The sequence below is a fragment of the Alnus glutinosa genome, chromosome 4, assembly GCF_958979055.1.
Source record: "Alnus glutinosa chromosome 4, dhAlnGlut1.1, whole genome shotgun sequence".
Lineage (NCBI taxonomy): Eukaryota > Viridiplantae > Streptophyta > Magnoliopsida > Fagales > Betulaceae > Alnus > Alnus glutinosa.
The window spans coordinates 24,892,331-24,911,239 of record NC_084889.1 but is presented as its reverse complement, the minus strand read 5'-3'; the positions used below and the strand labels follow the sequence as shown (position 1 = coordinate 24,911,239).

At 35.8% G+C, this 18,909-nt stretch overlaps 2 protein-coding genes across 2 annotated transcripts; both read left to right on the top strand.

Moving 5' to 3' along the window:
* Positions 1 to 3,023: 3,023 nt before the first annotated feature.
* Positions 3,024 to 17,093, top strand: LOC133865931 (LEAF RUST 10 DISEASE-RESISTANCE LOCUS RECEPTOR-LIKE PROTEIN KINASE-like 2.1). Its single transcript, XM_062302457.1, has 3 exons — positions 3,024 to 3,817; positions 15,125 to 15,166; positions 15,871 to 17,093. The coding sequence occupies exons 1-3, from the start codon at positions 3,058 to 3,060 to the stop codon at positions 16,989 to 16,991; spliced, it is 1,923 nt and encodes a 640-aa protein (XP_062158441.1). The 5' UTR covers positions 3,024 to 3,057; the 3' UTR covers positions 16,992 to 17,093.
* On the top strand, positions 11,863 to 12,885 carry LOC133865933 (LEAF RUST 10 DISEASE-RESISTANCE LOCUS RECEPTOR-LIKE PROTEIN KINASE-like 2.8). The gene has a single exon (XM_062302458.1). The coding sequence runs from the start codon at positions 12,153 to 12,155 to the stop codon at positions 12,747 to 12,749; it is 597 nt and encodes a 198-aa protein (XP_062158442.1). The 5' UTR covers positions 11,863 to 12,152; the 3' UTR covers positions 12,750 to 12,885.
* Positions 17,094 to 18,909: the final 1,816 nt, after the last annotated feature.

The following is an 18,909-nucleotide window of genomic DNA, read 5'->3' as shown; positions in this document are numbered from 1 at the left end:
AAATATTCTCTCTTGAATATCTGTCACGACTCTCTTGTACATTCTTGTGTCTTTCACAAAAATATTTGTAAAACTTGAAGTCTCGTAGTTTTTCAACTTATGAATCAATGAATTATATCATTAATGAATGTGTAATTTACGCTTCACTATGGTCCTCTATTAGTAGACTTGAATTTACAATCACGGTTGGTATAGGAGATAAACTGGAGCTGTAATAGAATTATGATTTGAGTCATAGAAAAACTAAGACTAGAGTCAAAATAGAACTAGGACTACAGTCATAGAAGAATTAGGACTCATAGTCCTATCCTTTAGGATGCACGGCCAATGGGAGAAAAACACTCTCCTTCACCTTGCATCACACGGTCATGAGGAGAAAATATTCCTCCCATGTGCCTGGGCCTAGGGTTTTTAACCCTACCCCACTACTGCACACTCTTAAGTATGGACTTAGGTTTTATCCCTTAGGCTCATTGCTCATTTAACTTCTATTAAGCCTATTGGAATAAATTTCAAAAGCCCAAAGCTCTTTAGTGGCTTAAGCCCTTTAGGAAATAAATTCCTAAGCCCAATCATCTCTAAGTAATAAGTCACTTAGAAATTAAATTCATTTGACTCATATTTTATTAGAAACTAGAGAAGGTTTTTTGGTCAAACCAAAAATAATTTCAGCTTGAATATTATTTTGGATCTCACCAAACACCAAAAAATATAAAAATTATTTATTTACAAATATTTTCGGCGAAACAAATATAGCTTAAGTTTGATTAGGTTCTTATCACTTCGCAATATTTTCCCTTTCATCTTTCTTGAAGCAACCAAAATGAATAAATAAATAAATAACATATACCAAACACATTTATTGCTGTCGTTTATTTATTTATTTTTAATTTGTGTCAATTCACCTACTATGACTGCCTTCCTGAGCTTTTATAAAGAAAAGGAAATATAAAAGACAGGCCACTAATTAAGAAAGTAACAGTGAAGAATTCAAATAATTAACTTATATGTTAAGTAAATATATAAGATAAAAGTGGTTTTTTAATTTCAAGTTTCATGTCCATAATGAGTTCAAAGCTCTCGAGCATTTCTGATAAATAATATTTATAGTCCCTCCGTAACAAACTTACGGACAGAGCAATTTATATGTCGAATTAAATGTCATAATACTATGTATTAAACGGTCAATAATATTTTATATTTATGACACAAATTATAGTTGTGGGTTATATTTATGACAAAAGTAATGAGGTTTTTTTTTTTTTTTTTTGACATGTTCACATAAAAGGAGAGTAACTAGAGATTTAAACTAATAACTTTCGTTTCATGAGGCGTAATTTTTGGCTGATTGAGCTATCCCCTTGACGCGGAGGTCTTCTGGTCGATTCCATTTCCTTTCTACCTTCCCAGAAATACACTAACAAAAACATCTAAGAAATTCTTAAAGTGTACGTTGACGGAGGATTACGAATATGAAAGGAATGCTACACGTCTCCTTATATTTTATTGCCATTTTTTTTTTAAGATAATTATCTGAGAGAGATCTTTTTCAGTTTAATATTGCTCAGCTAAGACATGCTTTCTTCGGTGGACCCCACAATGAGTTTGAAGTATACAAAGATTTCTTGGAACATTGTGAAGAAATATCGACTAATCTTTTTGGCCTTAAAAGTCACTGCCTAATTCACACGATAAGCTGGCCTCAAAAAAGTTAAACTTGATGAAGGGTTTATTAAAATAAAAGTATAAAAGTGGAGGAGTTTTTGTCGAACTTCTTTCGATCCAAAACAAAGCGCGTCCACTATTCATGAAAGATTCATTTCCTACATATAGTTTTGGTCCAAATGGAGGTGCTGACCATTTGAATTTCAGAGACTTTTTCTAACATGATAAGTCAAAATATAAATCTATCTTAAGTGCAACGACTCAGCCCTAGACTAAGTGCTTTAAATGTCGGAAAATATGTAAAATCAGTGTCCGTGGTTTACTTCTTCTACGATTACTCATAAAATCGAGTCAAAAATAATTATGAAGTATTGATACGCATGATAGTTTGAAGAATATTTTCAATAGGATGATAATTTGATAAGAATATATATGGCTCGGTTTGGTTCGTATAATAGACCCTTGAAATGGAATGATAGTCATTCTTTTGTTTAGTAGGAATCTATTCCATATAATAGTATTCTCATTTAAATAACTATTCTCTTACGAAGAAGAATATATATTCCTCTAAAAAATGAAAGGAATAGTTATTCCTTTATAAATAGACTACATTTTTCAGGGAAAAAAAAAAAACTCATTAATTTCTATTTCCTCTCATATTTAATTTATTATTATTTTAAAAAAAAAAAAAAAAACCTAGTCTAATTTACATCTATGGGGTGGTCGGTCAGCCACAAGGAGCCAGGGACAGTGCAACCACCTCTAGAGCATTTCGGGGTGACCTGTGCCACCCCCAAGCAACATCAAGGGTGGCCACGCCACCCACCAAAGAGTCAAAGGTGGCCGCGACCACCCCCTGAGTGGTCTTCGGGGGTGGTCGCGGCCACCTAGTTTTCAATTATATATATATATATATATATATATATATATATATATATATATATATATATATATATAATTTGAGTTTTTTTTTTAAGAATAAATAAATAAATAATGTGAGAGGTTTTAATAATTTTGATTTGATTCCAATTAAAATATGTGTTATGACCAAATTAAGTAGTAGGAATAACTATTCTATTCCACTCTTTTTCATTTCCAGTAATAATTATTGAATTTTTTATTATAATACTTATTTCACAAACCAAACGAGACCTATGAATTTATTTTTTTTTTAATTTTTTTTTTCAAGGATGTGATGTTGCAAACTTTGTCACATGTACGGAATTAACAAGCCTTAACACACAAACTCAGGTTTATCTTATTGGGGTTGAGATCTAAATAGTAAATAGCACAAAAAAAAGGACCATTCTGCAATTCCAACACAAGCTTATATATATATATATATAAGTTTACCAACTTCAATTTGTGTATCATCGTTTCAAACATTTAACAATGTCACAGCCTCTAAGCTTGCTCCTCCTTATTCTCTCCCTCTTCTTCCTCCACTCCTTAGCCACCAATTCTACTTCTTTCTCACCACTATGCGCCCCGCACCATTGCGGTGATGTACTGATCAGCTACCCCTTTTGGCTGCACGATGATAACGCCACTTCCGATGAATCATATTGTGGCTACAAGGGCTTCGGTCTCACGTGCCCGTCGGTTGGCGAGAAACCTATACTTGCTTTGCCCGGCAATACATACCACGTAAAGGAAATAGATTATACTCAATACACCCTCACCCTCGTCGACATCGACACCGCGAACCAATCGTGTCCGAGGGTGCGTCAAAACGTTACTCTCGGCACGCTGCCATTGAACTTTTCCGGTGGAGATCTGAACCTCAGTTTTTACTTTAACTGCAGTTCCTCCTACACAGCACTCGTACCGGTGCCTTACATAGGATGCTTGGGGGTATCATATAATGGGAACCGGTCTTTTGTTTTTGTGGAGGGGGAAGAGACGGCGGCAGGGTTTGAATGGGCAAGTATTTGCCAGGAGAAAGTGGTGGCGACTGTGATGAGGACGGAGATCGATCTTGGCAATCTGACTGGTGGTTTTATTGGGGCCATAAAAAATGGGTTTGGGCTTAATTGGAAGCCGCTTCAGGAGTGCGGTACCTGTGAGAGCTCCGGTGGGTATTGTGGGTACAACAGTTCACAGTTCTTGTGCTTATGCAAGGATGGCAGCACCAGTGGAGAACGCTGCAAAGGTATGCTCTTTATTGCTCTGACAAGTGTTTTTTCCATGACATGATTACATGATCTGCCTAATCTCATGTTAGGCACACGTTAATTGTTAAGAAATTCAATGGCATGATTACATGACCTGCCTGTTCTCATATGGGATCCACGTGCATCATGCCACATGAATTGTTCAGGGATTTAGGATTTTCTGTGATTGTTAAAATTGTAGGGGTTGGAACTTCAAAAAATTCATTTTAATGAACGGTAATAGTTTTGACGTATTATTCATTTGTAGTCCAAAAATAATCACCCCTAAAATGGGTGTTCCGACCAGTCTTTCAAGACATTTTAAGGAAGGTGGCTCGACCGTGGCCGACGACACCCTTAGGGTGAATGTGATTGACCAAATAAGCCTCTTTCGAAAAATATTTTTATTTTTCAATGGATGACGCAGCATAATTTTGACCGTTTACTTTAAATATATAGTTAAGATTTTAGGAATTGCATGCCTTCATCTTGAGGGCAATTGGCTAGTCACCCCGGCCATAACTCGCCTCTTCTTTGTATGGCAGACCATTATTAAAAGTTTTTTTTAAGGATGATTGACTACGTTCAAAGCTTTTGAAGGTAGTCACATCACTCTCAAAACTCTTGAAGGGGTGGCCAACCACCATTAAAAGTTTTTGTGGGTGGCTTGACCACCTCAAAAATCTCAAAAGGTTGCTAGTTACGAGAAAAAAAAAAAAAAAAAAGTTTTAAGAAGTGGTCAACTAGCCCAAGCAAGCTAGTTAAGGTCGCCCCTTCAAAACTTTTAATGGGTGGTACACCATCTTATAACGAGCTTGGCATGGAGTTGTCGACCACCCAAAAAAGTCTTGACGGGAGGGGGTGATAGACTGATAGGTTGAAAGAACCCCCCCCCCTTTTTTTTTCTTCCCTGAAAATAGAGGATATGGCGTAATCTTGATGGTTCATTTAAAATAAATTGTCTTAAGTTTGAGCATTACAGGCTCAGCTCCTTCCATTCTTAAGAATTAAAAAAGATCCTTATCCTAGATTTCAAGTTGCCTTGGATATTCATATATATGGTGGATTTTTGTTAGCACGTACAACATGCCCATAGATATTTTGTTTACTTATTTAATTCTTTTCATGTCTCTTCCTCCTAGTGGTATTAGGTAGGCTAGTATTCACTGGGGGCCATTGCCAAGACATTTGATTCTTGGCGTAAGATCCCTGGTTAATGCCGCCCGCAGTTTCTCCACAGTCGTTTGTTTTGCTTGCTTGTTTTCACTTCATCATATATTTTAATTTCTTTTTCTCTAGTACTTTTGTTTTGTTTTGCTTGCTTGTTTTGACATCTGCATATATTTTTTCTATATTCATTATTATTGATAGCTATGTGATAAGGCCTTGGAGCTATTTATATTAAGGCCATGGAAGTTGAGTTTTCTGCACTTATTTAAAGAAGTAAGCAAGTATATATCCAATTAAGTAGTTGTTTTTAAAAGGGATCGGGAGTTTGGCTTTCTTGAAAGGCCAACAGTTTAGATGCATTTTAAGAACTGTATTTGTTAATTAGGAAAAGTATACATACCCCATCAAACTACCATTTTATTATCAATATTGTCCCTTCCAAATTATCAATTGTGTTTATTTTTCCCTTAATTAAACTACCAAAACAATGTTAATGTCTCCCAATAACAAAAATACCATTCATAAAGTTAAAACAATTTTCATAAAAATACCCACCCTTCATAAAGTTTTCTTTAAATTTCTTTAAATTAGTCTAATAAGTTAACATGTGTGTCTAAAATTAGACACATCAATTCAATAAATTAGATTAAAAAAAAAATTCTAACCTAATTTAAAGAAAAACTTTATTCTTTATATATATAAACTCGCTCCTTGATTTCTAGACTTGCATGCCCTTGTACCTATGACCAATGCCTTCATCCCTTCATTATTATTAAACCAGTAACTTCAAGGGTTTTAATTTCTGTAGCTTCTTTTTTAATTTGTTACTTTTTCTAAGGCTACGTATGCAGTCTCTACTATGAACGAAAAATTTATATATATATATATATATATATTAGGTCAAAACCATTATGCCTAATCTCATAGACTCGAACCCACGTGACGAAAGCGATTACTAGGTTGAAAGTAATTTTTCTATGTTCTACGGTTTTATTGTTCGAGTACTCCTATAACCTTTGTCGGTTCTATAGTCAAGATCGTAATTACTTCTGTTCAAGAACTTGAAAGCAATTACCACCGAGGGTACGATATAGTGAAATTTTGGACTGTTTCAGTGGTTAGGTTTTAAGTTCGAATCTTGCAATATATGGAAAGAGTTTGGAACTATTTGACTTGTTCATTGGCTTGGGTGTTGCTAAATTTATTGGTTAGGCTATTGTTAAGTTATGCCTCAATTGATCTTGAAAGATTGCTTACTATTTTCATCGTTTAAGCTCTTTTTGAACGGTGTCCAATAGGCCGGCAGGTGTTACCATAGTCACAATAAGTTAGAGTAGCTAATCTAGTCACTCTCTCCTGTCTTTTCAATTAGAAAGAGGAAAAAAAAAAAAAACTAATATATATATATATATATATATATATATATATATATATATATATATATATATATATATATATATATATATATATAGCAATAATTAATAAATGCCACTGAATTAATTGCATTGGGGACTTTGGGTACGTAGTTGCTAGATGGTGCCCAACCCATTCTTTAATAGATGGTATATTTAGAATAATTTTTTATTTTATTTTTTTCAAAATGTTGAGTTTTTAAAAGATCGGAGATTTGTGTTTTATTTGAAAAGTGTGTTAGCGATGAAAACATACACGTCTGATTTTGAAAAAAAAAAAATTCTTTTAGGAGTCGAGAAGTGAACATATAGAGAAATGATTCCTACACTTATTTCTCACAACAGCCTCACAACAAGCTGATGTGGTTGGTAATATTTTATTATTTTTTTTGTTTTGCTTTCTTTTCTTTTTGTAAAAAAATAAGAAAATATTACCAGCCACATCAACTTGTTGTGGGGCTGTTGTGAGAAATGAGTGTAGGAATCATTTCTCGAACATATATAGTGCTTAAAAATGTTATCAAACTGACCCTAAAAGTTTAATTAAAATTAGAGGGGTGAGATTGGACAGAGCAAAATATCGATGAGAAGTCCATGCATGTTCTGATGTTCTCATGAGATCAAATGTAATTCTCAACCATTCTCATGATATATATTGAGACCACGAATACGAATTGATTTTTTTTTTTTTTTTTTGGTGGTTAATTAGGAAAAAAAACAAATGGTATTTGGGGATATTTATTTGTATAAATAAGAGCATTTTAAGAAATTTGGTTTAAATCTGATTCCATTCTGATTAGAAAATTTTGTTTTATTATTATTATTTTTGTTAAAAAAAATAAAAATAAAAATAAAAAAACAACAACAACAACAACAAAATATCACTTCGATGATCATTGAAAATAAGTTGGTTTCAAGAACAAAAATAGTTCTGGAGAAATCATTTGGTAAATTAAGGGTTTCTAGGCTTTTGCTTTGATTTGTTTTTTTGAGATCTGAAGTTTGAAAAGAAAGCAAGTTAAGCAACAAAAAAAGAAAAAGAAAGAATATTTATATGCCTTTCATTATACAAGTTGAACATGCCGCGAAATTTAATTATCGATCTTTATTTGTGGAATTGGAAAATAGGAAACTCCATGGTGCTTTCGTAGCCTCACCTCCGCCATCGCCCGCCAGCTTGACTTCAACCAAAGTTTCTAACGTACGGATTCAATAGCCACGCGCGTCACGTCTTCTCTCTCTCTGATACGACAATTCAAACATGCAATCTATTTCACATTCCACCTCTCTCCAATATTCAACAATATGCTCCCTTTTAATTTACAAAACCCATCTCTCACTTTTTATCATTCATTCATTTTTCTCTGTCATATTTTAAACAATGAATCATGTCCATCTCTCTCTTTCTTCCACCGTCATCCTCTCCTTCTTCTTAACAATACTACCACCATCTTTCTGCGACAGCGACGACGTCGGCGCCGATCGTTTTGTGATGTGCAACCGTACCTATAACTGTGGAAGCTTCAACATTCCGTACCCTTTCTGGGGAGACAGCCGACCTGAATATTGCGGTCACCATGGATACAATCTCAGCTGCCGCAACAATGACTACCCAGTTCTCAGATTTGAAGAACTAGTATTCCGCGTGCTAAACATCAACACAGCTAATCGAACCTTTACAATTGCAAGGTCGGACCTCTGGGAGGGTCCTTGTGCTCTACCTCCAGAGTTCCACATAACGTTACTCTACGACTGCCCTCCTCAAGAGAACATACCTCCAGCCCCAAATTGATTTAATTGCGTTAGAGATAGTGATGGGAAAATTAATGCTTACATCATAGACGAATTATACCCCTTCGGCATTCATGATCTTCCACAACTTGTAGAGAAATGCAACCACAGTATCAAGGTTCCGATTCTCCGGAATACTAGTTCTACAGATCTTCTTGAAGACCCTCAGGGTGAAGCTCCGGAGGAAGTACTTACTATACTTCAAAAAGCAATGAATCAAGGTTTTGATGTGGAATATAACAATGAATTGACGAGTCCCTGTACGCCGTGTGAGGAATCAGGTGGGGTATGCGGTTCTAACGCCACGCAGCCGTTTGTCTGCTATTGCCGTGACCAAGTGCAATCTTCTTATATATGTCCAACGCCCGGTATGCATGCTCTCTTCTCCTCTCACTTTCTTGGATTAGGCTTTTTACCGGTATTGTTCTTGGTTCATGCTTTAATTAGCTATAGGCCACATAGTGGTATAATCAACTTCTTTTTAATTTGGCACTCCGAACAGTTAATTAACAATCGCCTACCATAGCTATGGTTTGTTGGTCGATCAATTTGGTAGGCCAAAGGGCCTTGATCCTTTTGTCGTTTCTAGTAGTCATACCAATACAAAACTTCAAAAATACAGCTAAGATTGATCAAATCACCCATCGGAAAAGTGTAAGACGATTGGCCCGGCCAATTCATTTCTCTTTTCATCTAATTTCTGCCGAAATCTAGCAGTTGATGCTGTTGGAGTTATTATTTCCCCTGGGCAATTTTATCGATAATACCCCCTATAAAAAAAACTCTGTTCATAGAGTTTTATGCTATAATATTGAAGGTAGGCGATTAATCACAAACACCAGAGATCTAGTTGTTGCTTCTCTTCTCTTACCCTTTTGAGTTTCATGAGTTCACTTGCAGGTTGCAGTGGTTCAGTACCAAAAGTTGCAAGTTTTTGGGAGAAATTTGGAACCATACATAAAAATATTATCCCAATTGACTGGGTCATAGTATATAGTTGTCTGCAGGGCAGGATCAAGAAATTTCTTACAGCCTTACATAGGTGCACGCCAATACCTTAACTACTTGTCAACAGTTAAAAGAGAGAAAATCGCCATTAATTGGGACTGTCCAAGCCATGCCTTGTGTGAGAACATGTCCCACAGCAAGTCACCCACATTTACCAGGTGGCCAGAAATTTATACGCGTTTGAGATGAAGGAAATTTCTGATCAGCTTAAGAAAAATAGAGAAGAATCATGCATCCAAACATCCCCTTAGGGGCTTGACTATTTTACAAAAACCAATACAACATATTCACTCCAGTACACACCAACGACGTAGTTGAGTAGAAACGACAATTTCCCCAATTCCACTAAAAACAACAATGTGCTACTAACATTCTGTAGCAAACAAACTTCTGCAGAACAAAATATTTTGACCATTTTTTTTTGGTGGGAGGAGGGGGCCAGGGAGGGGCCATGGCGGCTCCCAGCCCACCTTAGTTCGGTCTCTGCTTCTGCTGATTGATTTAATTGCAAAAGTAGAGCAGGTAAATGTAAGAAGACATGCAAGGCCTATAAGCTCTTAGGCACTCTCTTCTTGCAAGTTGTTTTCGAAGGTAAGTTCTACTTGAAGCTTATATCACACATGTAATCCAAAAAGAATGCCCATAAACCTAATTATTATTCGTAATGCATGCATGTATGACTTGCTGCTATATCATTTCGTGCCGCAATTAATCCACAATCCACATGAGCTGATTAAGATTCAACTCCCTCTGGATTATTTGTACGTAATAGAATTAACTTTCTTTTTGTAAGATATATATGTGGAATTATCTTCGTTAAATACTGTTGAGATCCTTTGGCCATTTTATTGCGTCTATCACCAGCCCAGATTCCCACCAAACTTATGATCAAATTCACCTTTCCTTGTTGAAGTTTGATAATAGCTTAAATATGCTTATTTTATCCGTTAAAGTCATTCAACTTTTCAAGCCCCGGAAGAATCCTCTCCATTTCAAGTTCCTTTTCCCTTTTTGAGTATGTCAACTTTTGAGAAACGAAATAAAAGATTAAATAAATAAAGGTGCAAGGTGTTGTACACTTGAAGTGTAACAATCACTTCTCTTTGTTAAAGCCGAAGTGATTGAAAGAAGCAAAAATGTGAAACCAAACCGTGGGACCCATAATGTCTCATAATTCTACTAGGCTGCTGGCTACAGTCCCAAAGAAAAGGGATTGATTATCAAAGGCAGCAACCCGGCAACAGAGAGGGAGAACTTCCGATTACTTTTGAAGACTCTTTCTTTGCTCTCTCACTAGTAGCATTGCACGACTATTCTAGCTATGGAGGCTGAGACATAGAGCAATTTTTCTTCCGCTTTAATTTATTATTTTCGTTAATGTTTAGTATATTACTTATCAAATTTATTTTCATAGTTACGAGTAGCTAAATTTTTAAATTAAGGGTAAAGCCTAGTGTCTTTATTATGCGTTCTTTATCATACTATTTTATTTGTTCTTTATAAATAAATTATTAAATTTTGAGGCTGATTTCAATTTGAGAGTAGTTTCATTTTAAAAATTTATTTTAATTTATTATAATTTTTGTTTATATCAAATGCTTTTTCTTTTTTTTTTTCGATATGTTATCATTCGAAAATATATTAAATGCTTAATTTATTGTAACATGTTATTAAATCAAATTCTCAACCAATCTGTGTTTAATTTATTTTATCTTTGATTAATACACAATTGTATTATTTTTCAATTTGGAGAGTTGATTCTTTACCTAATTGAGTTAAAATATATGTCTCAAGAATACATAATAGATGAATCCTTTAAGCCTTAGTGTTTCTCATTAATTTTCTCCAATTCACTTTATATTAATTTAGCTTAGTTAATTTAATTTTAGTTTACAATTCTCAATCGCTCAACTTTTTTAGTGAAACAATAATAAAATCAATTCAATTTACTATTCTGCAAAATAAATGAATTTTACTTAGTATTTACCAATCTCTGTAGATTAATTTCATACTTATCTAGAATTTGTTACTTGCAATGGTCTGCACTTACATTTGCACTCTTTTTGACGCAGCAAAGTTCAAACAAGCTAATTGTTAGTGTGACAAAATAAGCTCATCTATAATAGGAGTGTACATATGGGCGGATATTAATCGTTCGCATCCGTTATCCGCAAATACCGGTGTGGATAACGGTTTTAGGGCATGCAGATGCGGTTATTAACCGCATTTGCATACCCTTTATATATAATATATATTTTGTATATTTTATATATGTTATATTTAATAAATTCATCAAAATGATATTGTTTTGGTGTTTAATACCAAAATGTCGTCGTTTCGAATTAAGTATATGTTATATTTACATTTGTTTGGTTGGTTGTGTTACTTTCTTGTATAACACTTTGACAAAAAGACGAAAATAATGTGAAATTAACATATTTTCAAAAGATTAGGGCTTAAAAAATTAAAACAAGTACAAAACACTAAAAATTGATTTAAATTATTTTTAAAATCATTTAAAATAGGCCCTAATAGATATCCAAAAGGCTAAACTAGGCCCTAAAGTCCAATTACCTAATATGCGGATAGCGCATAATAATGACATGAATAACCATAATAAACGCACGAATGCGATTAACAAAAATATAACATATGTAATATCTAAAAGTCATATCCGTAATTTTAGGAATACAACTACAAATATTACAAATATTTGCATCCCATCGATTGGCTTCCGCGTGTAAACACGTAATCAATATCACATTCAAGTCTCCACTCAACGGTCAACGTTATGCTGCGTCCTCTACAATTAATATCATCTCCAAACCCATCTCTCACCTCATTCTTTTCTCCAAGATATTTGAAACAATGGATCATGTCCATCTCTCTCTTTCTTCCATCATCATCCTCTCCTTCTTCTTAACAATACTACCACCATCTTATTGCGTCGGAGATGAACAAACCTTCTGTGGTGTGCAACCGTCCCTATAACTGTGGAAGCCTGATCAACATTCCGTACCCTTTCTGGGGAGACAGCCGACCTGAATATTGCGGTCAGCATGGGTACAATCTCAACTGCCGCAACAATGAATACCCAGTTCTCAGATTTGAAGCACTAGAATTCCGCGTGCTAAACATCAACACATCTACTCGAACCTTTACAATTGCAAGGTCGGACATCTGCGAGGGTCCTTGTGCTCTACTTCCAGAGTTCCACAATACCACTTTGAATTCCGCTTTGTTTGATTACGCTTCAACCGTTCAAGACATAACGTTACTCTACGACTGCCCGCCTCCTCAAGACAACATACCTCCAGCCCCAAATAGATTTAATTGCAGCCAGTTTGAAGTTAGTGATGGGAAAAGTAATGCTTTACATCGTAGACGAATCCCCCTTGGGCATCCAGCATCTTCCACAACTTGTAGCGGAATGCAACCCCACAGTATCAAGGTTCCGATTCTCCGGAGTGCTAGAGCTCTTCTTGAAGACCCTGAGGATGGAGCTCCGGAGGTAGTACGTACTTCAAAAGGCAATGAATCAAGGTTTTGATGTGGAATACAACGATGTATTGGCGAGTTTGTGTAGGCCGTGTGAGGCATCTGATGGGGTATGCGGTTCTAACGCCACGCAGCTGTTTGTCTGCTATTGCCGTGACCAAGTGCAATCTTATTCATGTCCAAATTAAGCCCGGTATGCTTGCTCTCTTCTCGATCACTTTCTTAATTGGATGGCTTAATTAGGCTGAACCATACTTGTTCATTCAATTGGAAATGATTCATCTTTTCCTCACTTTCTGTGACAGCTGCAATCTGATTAGCCCAATTTTTTTCCCCTTTTCGATCTGTTTATGTGTTTGCTGTTTTCAACTAATTTCCGATGAATTAATTATGAGAACCACTAATTTACTATCATTCTACCAAGTTAATCATCCCTATATATTGAGCAAACATGTACTGATCGCACTAAGAGTTTCAAAAGTTCACTTGCAAGTTGCAATCAAGTTCATTTTAATGCCATTTCTTTCCTTACCCAATTTCTTTATCGATATTGGTTAGCAAAAAAAAAACATAAAAGTCGCAAGTTCAACTGACGGGTCAAACTTGGCAAACTCTCTGAACACTAAACGGACTGCTAAACACCAAAGTTATATTGACTGGTGTCATGCTCGGGGTCCCCCAAGCCCCAGAAGAATGCTCTTCTCATCTCTTACAGCCTTACATGGTGTTATATATAGTTCCACGTCAACACCATAACTTGTCCACAGTCAAACGAGAGGAAATCACTAGAATGTTCATGCCTCGATCTATTATATATCGATTGGGATTTGGGATTGTTCCATGTCGGATAGAAGTCAATTTCGGGTTTTAAATATTACTTAGGGTTAAATACGTTTCTACCCTATGGGGTTGAATGATTTTATTTTTTTGTTTTCTATGATTTATTTCGTATCGCAGATGGTATATTGGTTATGGCGAAAGACGAAGATAATACTTCCTTCCAAACTTTTTTTAATGTCTATTAAATTTTTAATAGACGGAGATAGTACTTCCTTCTATAAAGTCAATGCAAAGCTGATTCGACCACCTCTAAGGGCCAAACCTCTAAACCCTTTTTTTTTTCCTCTTTGGCCTTCGGCCACTCCCAAGGGCTAAACCCCCTAAACCATTTTTCTTTTTAATGCTCTTTGGCCTTGTGAGGGTGTCCGAATCACCCCCAAGGGGCCAAACCCTTTTTTGGTTCTTTGGCCTTGTGGGGGTGGCCGAACCACCCCATTTGGGCCATGGGAGTTTGGCCACCCCCAAACCGGCATGAACCAGTACCTTCTATTTTTTTAAAAAAAAAAAAAAAAAATTAAAGCTTTTAGTTTTTCTAAGTTTTATTATTTTCATTTTTTTTTTAAGTTTTTTTTTTTTTAATGCATAGGACACGTGCCAACACCTGAGAGGTGTTGACGTGGACTTCTATCAATTTTTGGACAGAAGTATTATTTCCGTCTTTAGCCAGAAATAAGGTACCATTTACAATACGAAATGAACCAAAAGAGACAAAAAATAAAAGCATTAAACCATAGGAGGGATCAAATGTATTTAGCCCTATTTCTTATGAAACCAAAAAAAAAAAAAAAATTGAATAAACTGAGATACTAATTTTTGAAAATAGTATGTTATATATTTAGGCCGATTGTTAAGTACTGTACCTGCAAGAATGAAATTATGAACTTAACTCTAAAGGGGTCGGACTGCATTGAAATTTTTTTAAGGGGACCATCATATTAATAAGGATCTAAAATAATATCCTAAATATGCTAATAGAACTTTTTGACCATTTTTTTGGTGGGAGGAGGGGGCCATGGGAGCTCCAGTCCTGATCCCTTAGCTTCGTCCATTCTTCTGCTGATTGATTCAATTGCAAAAGTAGAGCAGGTAAATGCCAAAAGATATGCAAGGCCATACACACTCACTCGCGTATACACACATTGTTACGATCGTAAGTGTCCCATATTACTTAAATGTAATCTTAACCAAGTGCATTAAGTTCTTAGGCACTTTTCTCTTGAAAATCGTTTTCGAAGGTAAGTTCTTTTTAAGGCTTGTATCACACATGTAATCCAAAAAGAATGCACATATATAAACCTAATTATTATTCGTAATGCATGCATGTATGACTTGCTGCTATATCATTTCATGCCGCAATCCACAATCCACTCTTTCTGCAGCACTAGCTTTAGCTGATTAAGATTCAACTCCTCCCTCTGGCTTATTTGTAATAGAATTAACTTTCTTATTGTAAGATATATTATGTGGAATTATCTTCGATAAATACTGTTGAGATTTCAAAGCATGTCAATTTGGCTCTGTTAGTCTTTCACTTAAGTGCTTTATTATTTCAACTAAAACTAATATTCTTTACAACTTTACATGCAGGGAGTCGCAGCAATTTCAAAGTAAAATTAATAATAGGATTGGGTAAGATACTTCTTCAATCGAATTTCTAGTTGATATTAACGTTAAGATACTTGCTTGAACACCTTAATTACAAGAATTATTAATTGCTTCCGGAAGTGATCTATCGATCCTTTCTTCAACACATATAAATACCAACTCCCTTTCCACTGTACGTACCCTTTCCGTGGGGTGTGGCTAATTATCAATTCCTTAAGAGTATTATTTCATGCAATGATATAAGGTTTTGCTAACAGTTTTGGTAATCGATCGCTCCAATTAGCTCCAACTTGGAGTATTGGCCGGTAATCATGGAGTATTATTTCATGCAATAAAAAAATTATTATATTGTTACATTAACATTAAAACCCTCTTATTTCAACTTTTTTCCTTGGCTCTCAACTTATATTAAGCCGTCCTATGATTTATTTTTTATTTTTTATTTTTTGTTCCCTATGACTTGGAATATATACATAACTTTCATAATTCATGATTTTTGTTTGAGGCTCCCGGTCTGCGTATCAATTGAAAGTTAACTCTTTTATTCTGCTTAAGGTACTGGATGCTAGGCCTACCTTATTATTTGCTTCTTCATTTTTAGTCTGGTTCCACGACAAGAAAATGAGATTTTTTCAAGGTTTAGAAAACCAACTATAGCTTGCTAGTTTGAATTAATCTGGTTTATTCACTACCTAATTTCAGAATTTATATTAATTCTTTGATTACAGTCGCCACAGCTTTATCTGTTGGAGTTATGATGCTTACATTTTGCTGCTTCAAGAGAATGCTCTTGTTGTGTAAAATTATCTGGAAAAAGGAAAGTGAAACCCACAAGAATGTCGAGGCCTTTCTAAGGAACAATGGACCTCTTGCCATTAGAAGATACAGTTACTCAGATATCAAGAACATGACCAACTTATTCAAAAATAAATTAGGCGAAGGGGGCTTTGGTGGTGTCTACAAGGGGAAGTTACAAGATGGTTGTCTTGTGGCAGTGAAGGTTCTAAAAGAATCAAGAGGTAATGGAGAGGACTTCATCAACGAAGTTGCAAGCATTAGTAGGACATCACATGTCAACATTGTCACTCTTATGGGCTTTTGTTTTGAGGGTTCTAAAAGAGCTCTCATCTATGAATTTATGCCTAATGGATCTCTCGAGAAGTTCATATACAAAGAAAATCCCTCCAAGGCTGATTGTCGATTGGAATGGGAGACTATACACAAGATTGCACTTGGCATTGCTCGTGGACTAGAGTACTTACATAGAGGCTGCAACACACGAATCTTGCATTTTGATATAAAACCTCACAACATTCTTTTGGATGAGAACTTCTGCCCAAAAATTTCTGATTTTGGCCTTGCAAAAATATGCGCTAAAGAAGAGAGTATCATATCTATGTCGGGTGCAAGAGGAACTCCAGGATATGTAGCTCCAGAACTAATTTGTAGAAATTTCGGAAGAGTCTCTCACAAGTCAGATGTTTATAGCTATGGAATGATGGTTTCAGAAATGGTCTGGGGGAGAAAGAATATTGAAATCGGGGTTGATCGCACCAGTGAATTATTTTTTCCACATTGGATTTACAAGCGTCTTGAACTAGATGAAGAACTAGGATTGCATGGCCTTATGAATGAAGAAGATAAAGAAAGTGCAAAGAAGTTGATAATAGTGAGTTTGTGGTGCATACAGACGGACCCCTCAAACCGACCATCCATGAGTAGAGTTGTGGATATGTTAAAAGGAAGCCTCGATTCCTTGCAAATCCCACCCAAGCCTTTCTTGTCTTCCCCACCAATATCACCGGTAGATCATTCAACTACAATGGAGTCATCACAGATGATTCTTTAATGTACATACTAAAATTCATCCTTTTCTTGAAAGAATCTAAAAATGGATCTTTTCTTTGAACATAATTCTTAATGTTGGATAATAACTAAGAACCTTCATGAATTGTATCAATTATTAGCTTGTCAATACGCATTATTATTAAAGACAACTAAATTTGATTGCCTAAACTATGTCATAATATCTTCTGTGATAGCCTTCATCATGAATTTACAATGCCATACTAAATCATAATTGTATAATAAATTAAAACTAGGGCTAAATACGTCTGATCCCGCTATAGTTTAACGCTTTTATTTTTTGTCTCCTGTGATTCATTTCGTATCGTAGAGGATACTTTGTTTATAGCTAAAGACGGAAATGGTACTTCCGTCCAAAAATTGATGGAAGTTCATGTCAACACTTCTAAGAAGCTGACATACATCTTATGCATTAAAAAAATTGAAAATAATTGAAAATAATAAAGCTTAAAAAAAAACATTAAAAAATAGAGAAAAAAAAAAGAAAAAAAAAAAAACAAATAAAGGAGGGGTGGCTCAAGCCACCGCTTTGCCATAAACAGCAAAAGAGAACTTTCCCACTCATCCATGGGGGCTCCTTGGCTTCTCTTCCTCTTCTCTTTCCTCACCATAACTTTTTCATCTCTATCAACCAAACCCAATGCCATCAATGTTAAAAAATTTATTGGCTTCCTCATTTGGGGATGATGAACCATGGCGTGATATGCTCGATCCCCCAGCCGCTTCATCTCAAACTAGATCGTGCCACCTCATTTTTCCTGCTCTACAAATTTCTCGGCTGTCGGATCCACATGCCAGCCCTCTGCGTGGCTTGCATATTCCAGCTCACGCGCGAGCTGGGTCACCGGTCGGATGGCGAGACCTTCGAGTGGCTGCTCCGAATGGCCGAGCCCTCCATCATTGCTGCCACGGGATCGGGGACCATCCCGACAGCCACATCCACCTCCTCCCTCGCACTTGCTTCCTCTTCTCACTCCGTGTCATGCTGAGGGTCTCCTTCTCCTTCTCTTTGATCTTTCCTGAAGGATACCTACTTCTTGGATGTTGGATGGGGGACTCAGCACTATTGGGCCTTAGGTTTCTTGATCGATTAAAGAAGTAGGTATTTACAGATGATCGGACCTATTTATAGGTGATGTTCCACAAGAAATCTCCATTTCCATCAAATTCTTTTCTTTTCAAATTCAACCATTTGGAGAAATAAAAAAGATCTTATAGAACTAGAGCTAGCTTTGTATCTAAAAAATCAAGAATGCAAATACTGTAAAAATAATGCGAAACAGATCTGAGAAGGTGAAACTAGTGAAAGATAGTGAGTAACACGCAACTGATAAGGGCAAAGTACCGAAAATGTGGGTTTGGCGGTGATGATCAGAAGGTAGGTCACATGGGATGGGAAGGCATGGTCACGAGGAGTGAAGGCTATTGAGGACGGGACTCATGGGAGAAAAAGGGGGTGGGTCGAGCCACCTCTCCTTTATTTTATTTTTTTTAAATTTTCAATTTTTTTTAATGCATAGAATGCTTTTGAGAGGTGTTCACGTGGACTTCCATCAATTTTTGAACAGAGGTACTATCTTCGTCTTTAGACATAAATGAGATACCATCTACGATAGGAAATGAATTACAGGGAACAAAAAATAAAGGCATTAAACCATATGGAGCAAAACGTATTTAACTCTTAAAACTAAGTGGAAAGCCCTGCACAATATCAAAAGCTCTTAAAAGAAACCAGAATTTTACCTAATGATACAAACATGAAACACCAAAGTGAGTATTGAAGCTTAGCTGAAGTATAGGAACTTACTACAAAGTCTCGAAAAATTACAGGCAAAGTGTAAGGTTTGCTGCTCTCTGAAGTGATAAGAACGTACAGGAAATAGAAATTACTACGAAGACTT

What these genes read in the sequence shown, in the direction of transcription:
- LOC133865931 (XM_062302457.1), top strand. Translation starts at nt 3,058, where the DNA reads ATGTCACAGCCTCTAAGCTTGCTCCTCCTTATTCTCTCCCTCTTCTTC. An exon ending in CAGTGGAGAACGCTGCAAAG is followed by an intron (nt 3,818 to 15,124) that starts GTATGCTCTTTA and finishes CTTTACATGCAG; the next exon opens with GGAGTCGCAGCAATTTCAAA. An exon ending in AAAATTAATAATAGGATTGG is followed by an intron (nt 15,167 to 15,870) that starts GTAAGATACTTC and finishes CTTTGATTACAG; the next exon opens with TCGCCACAGCTTTATCTGTT.
- LOC133865933 (XM_062302458.1), top strand. Translation starts at nt 12,153, where the DNA reads ATGAACAAACCTTCTGTGGTGTGCAACCGTCCCTATAACTGTGGAAGC.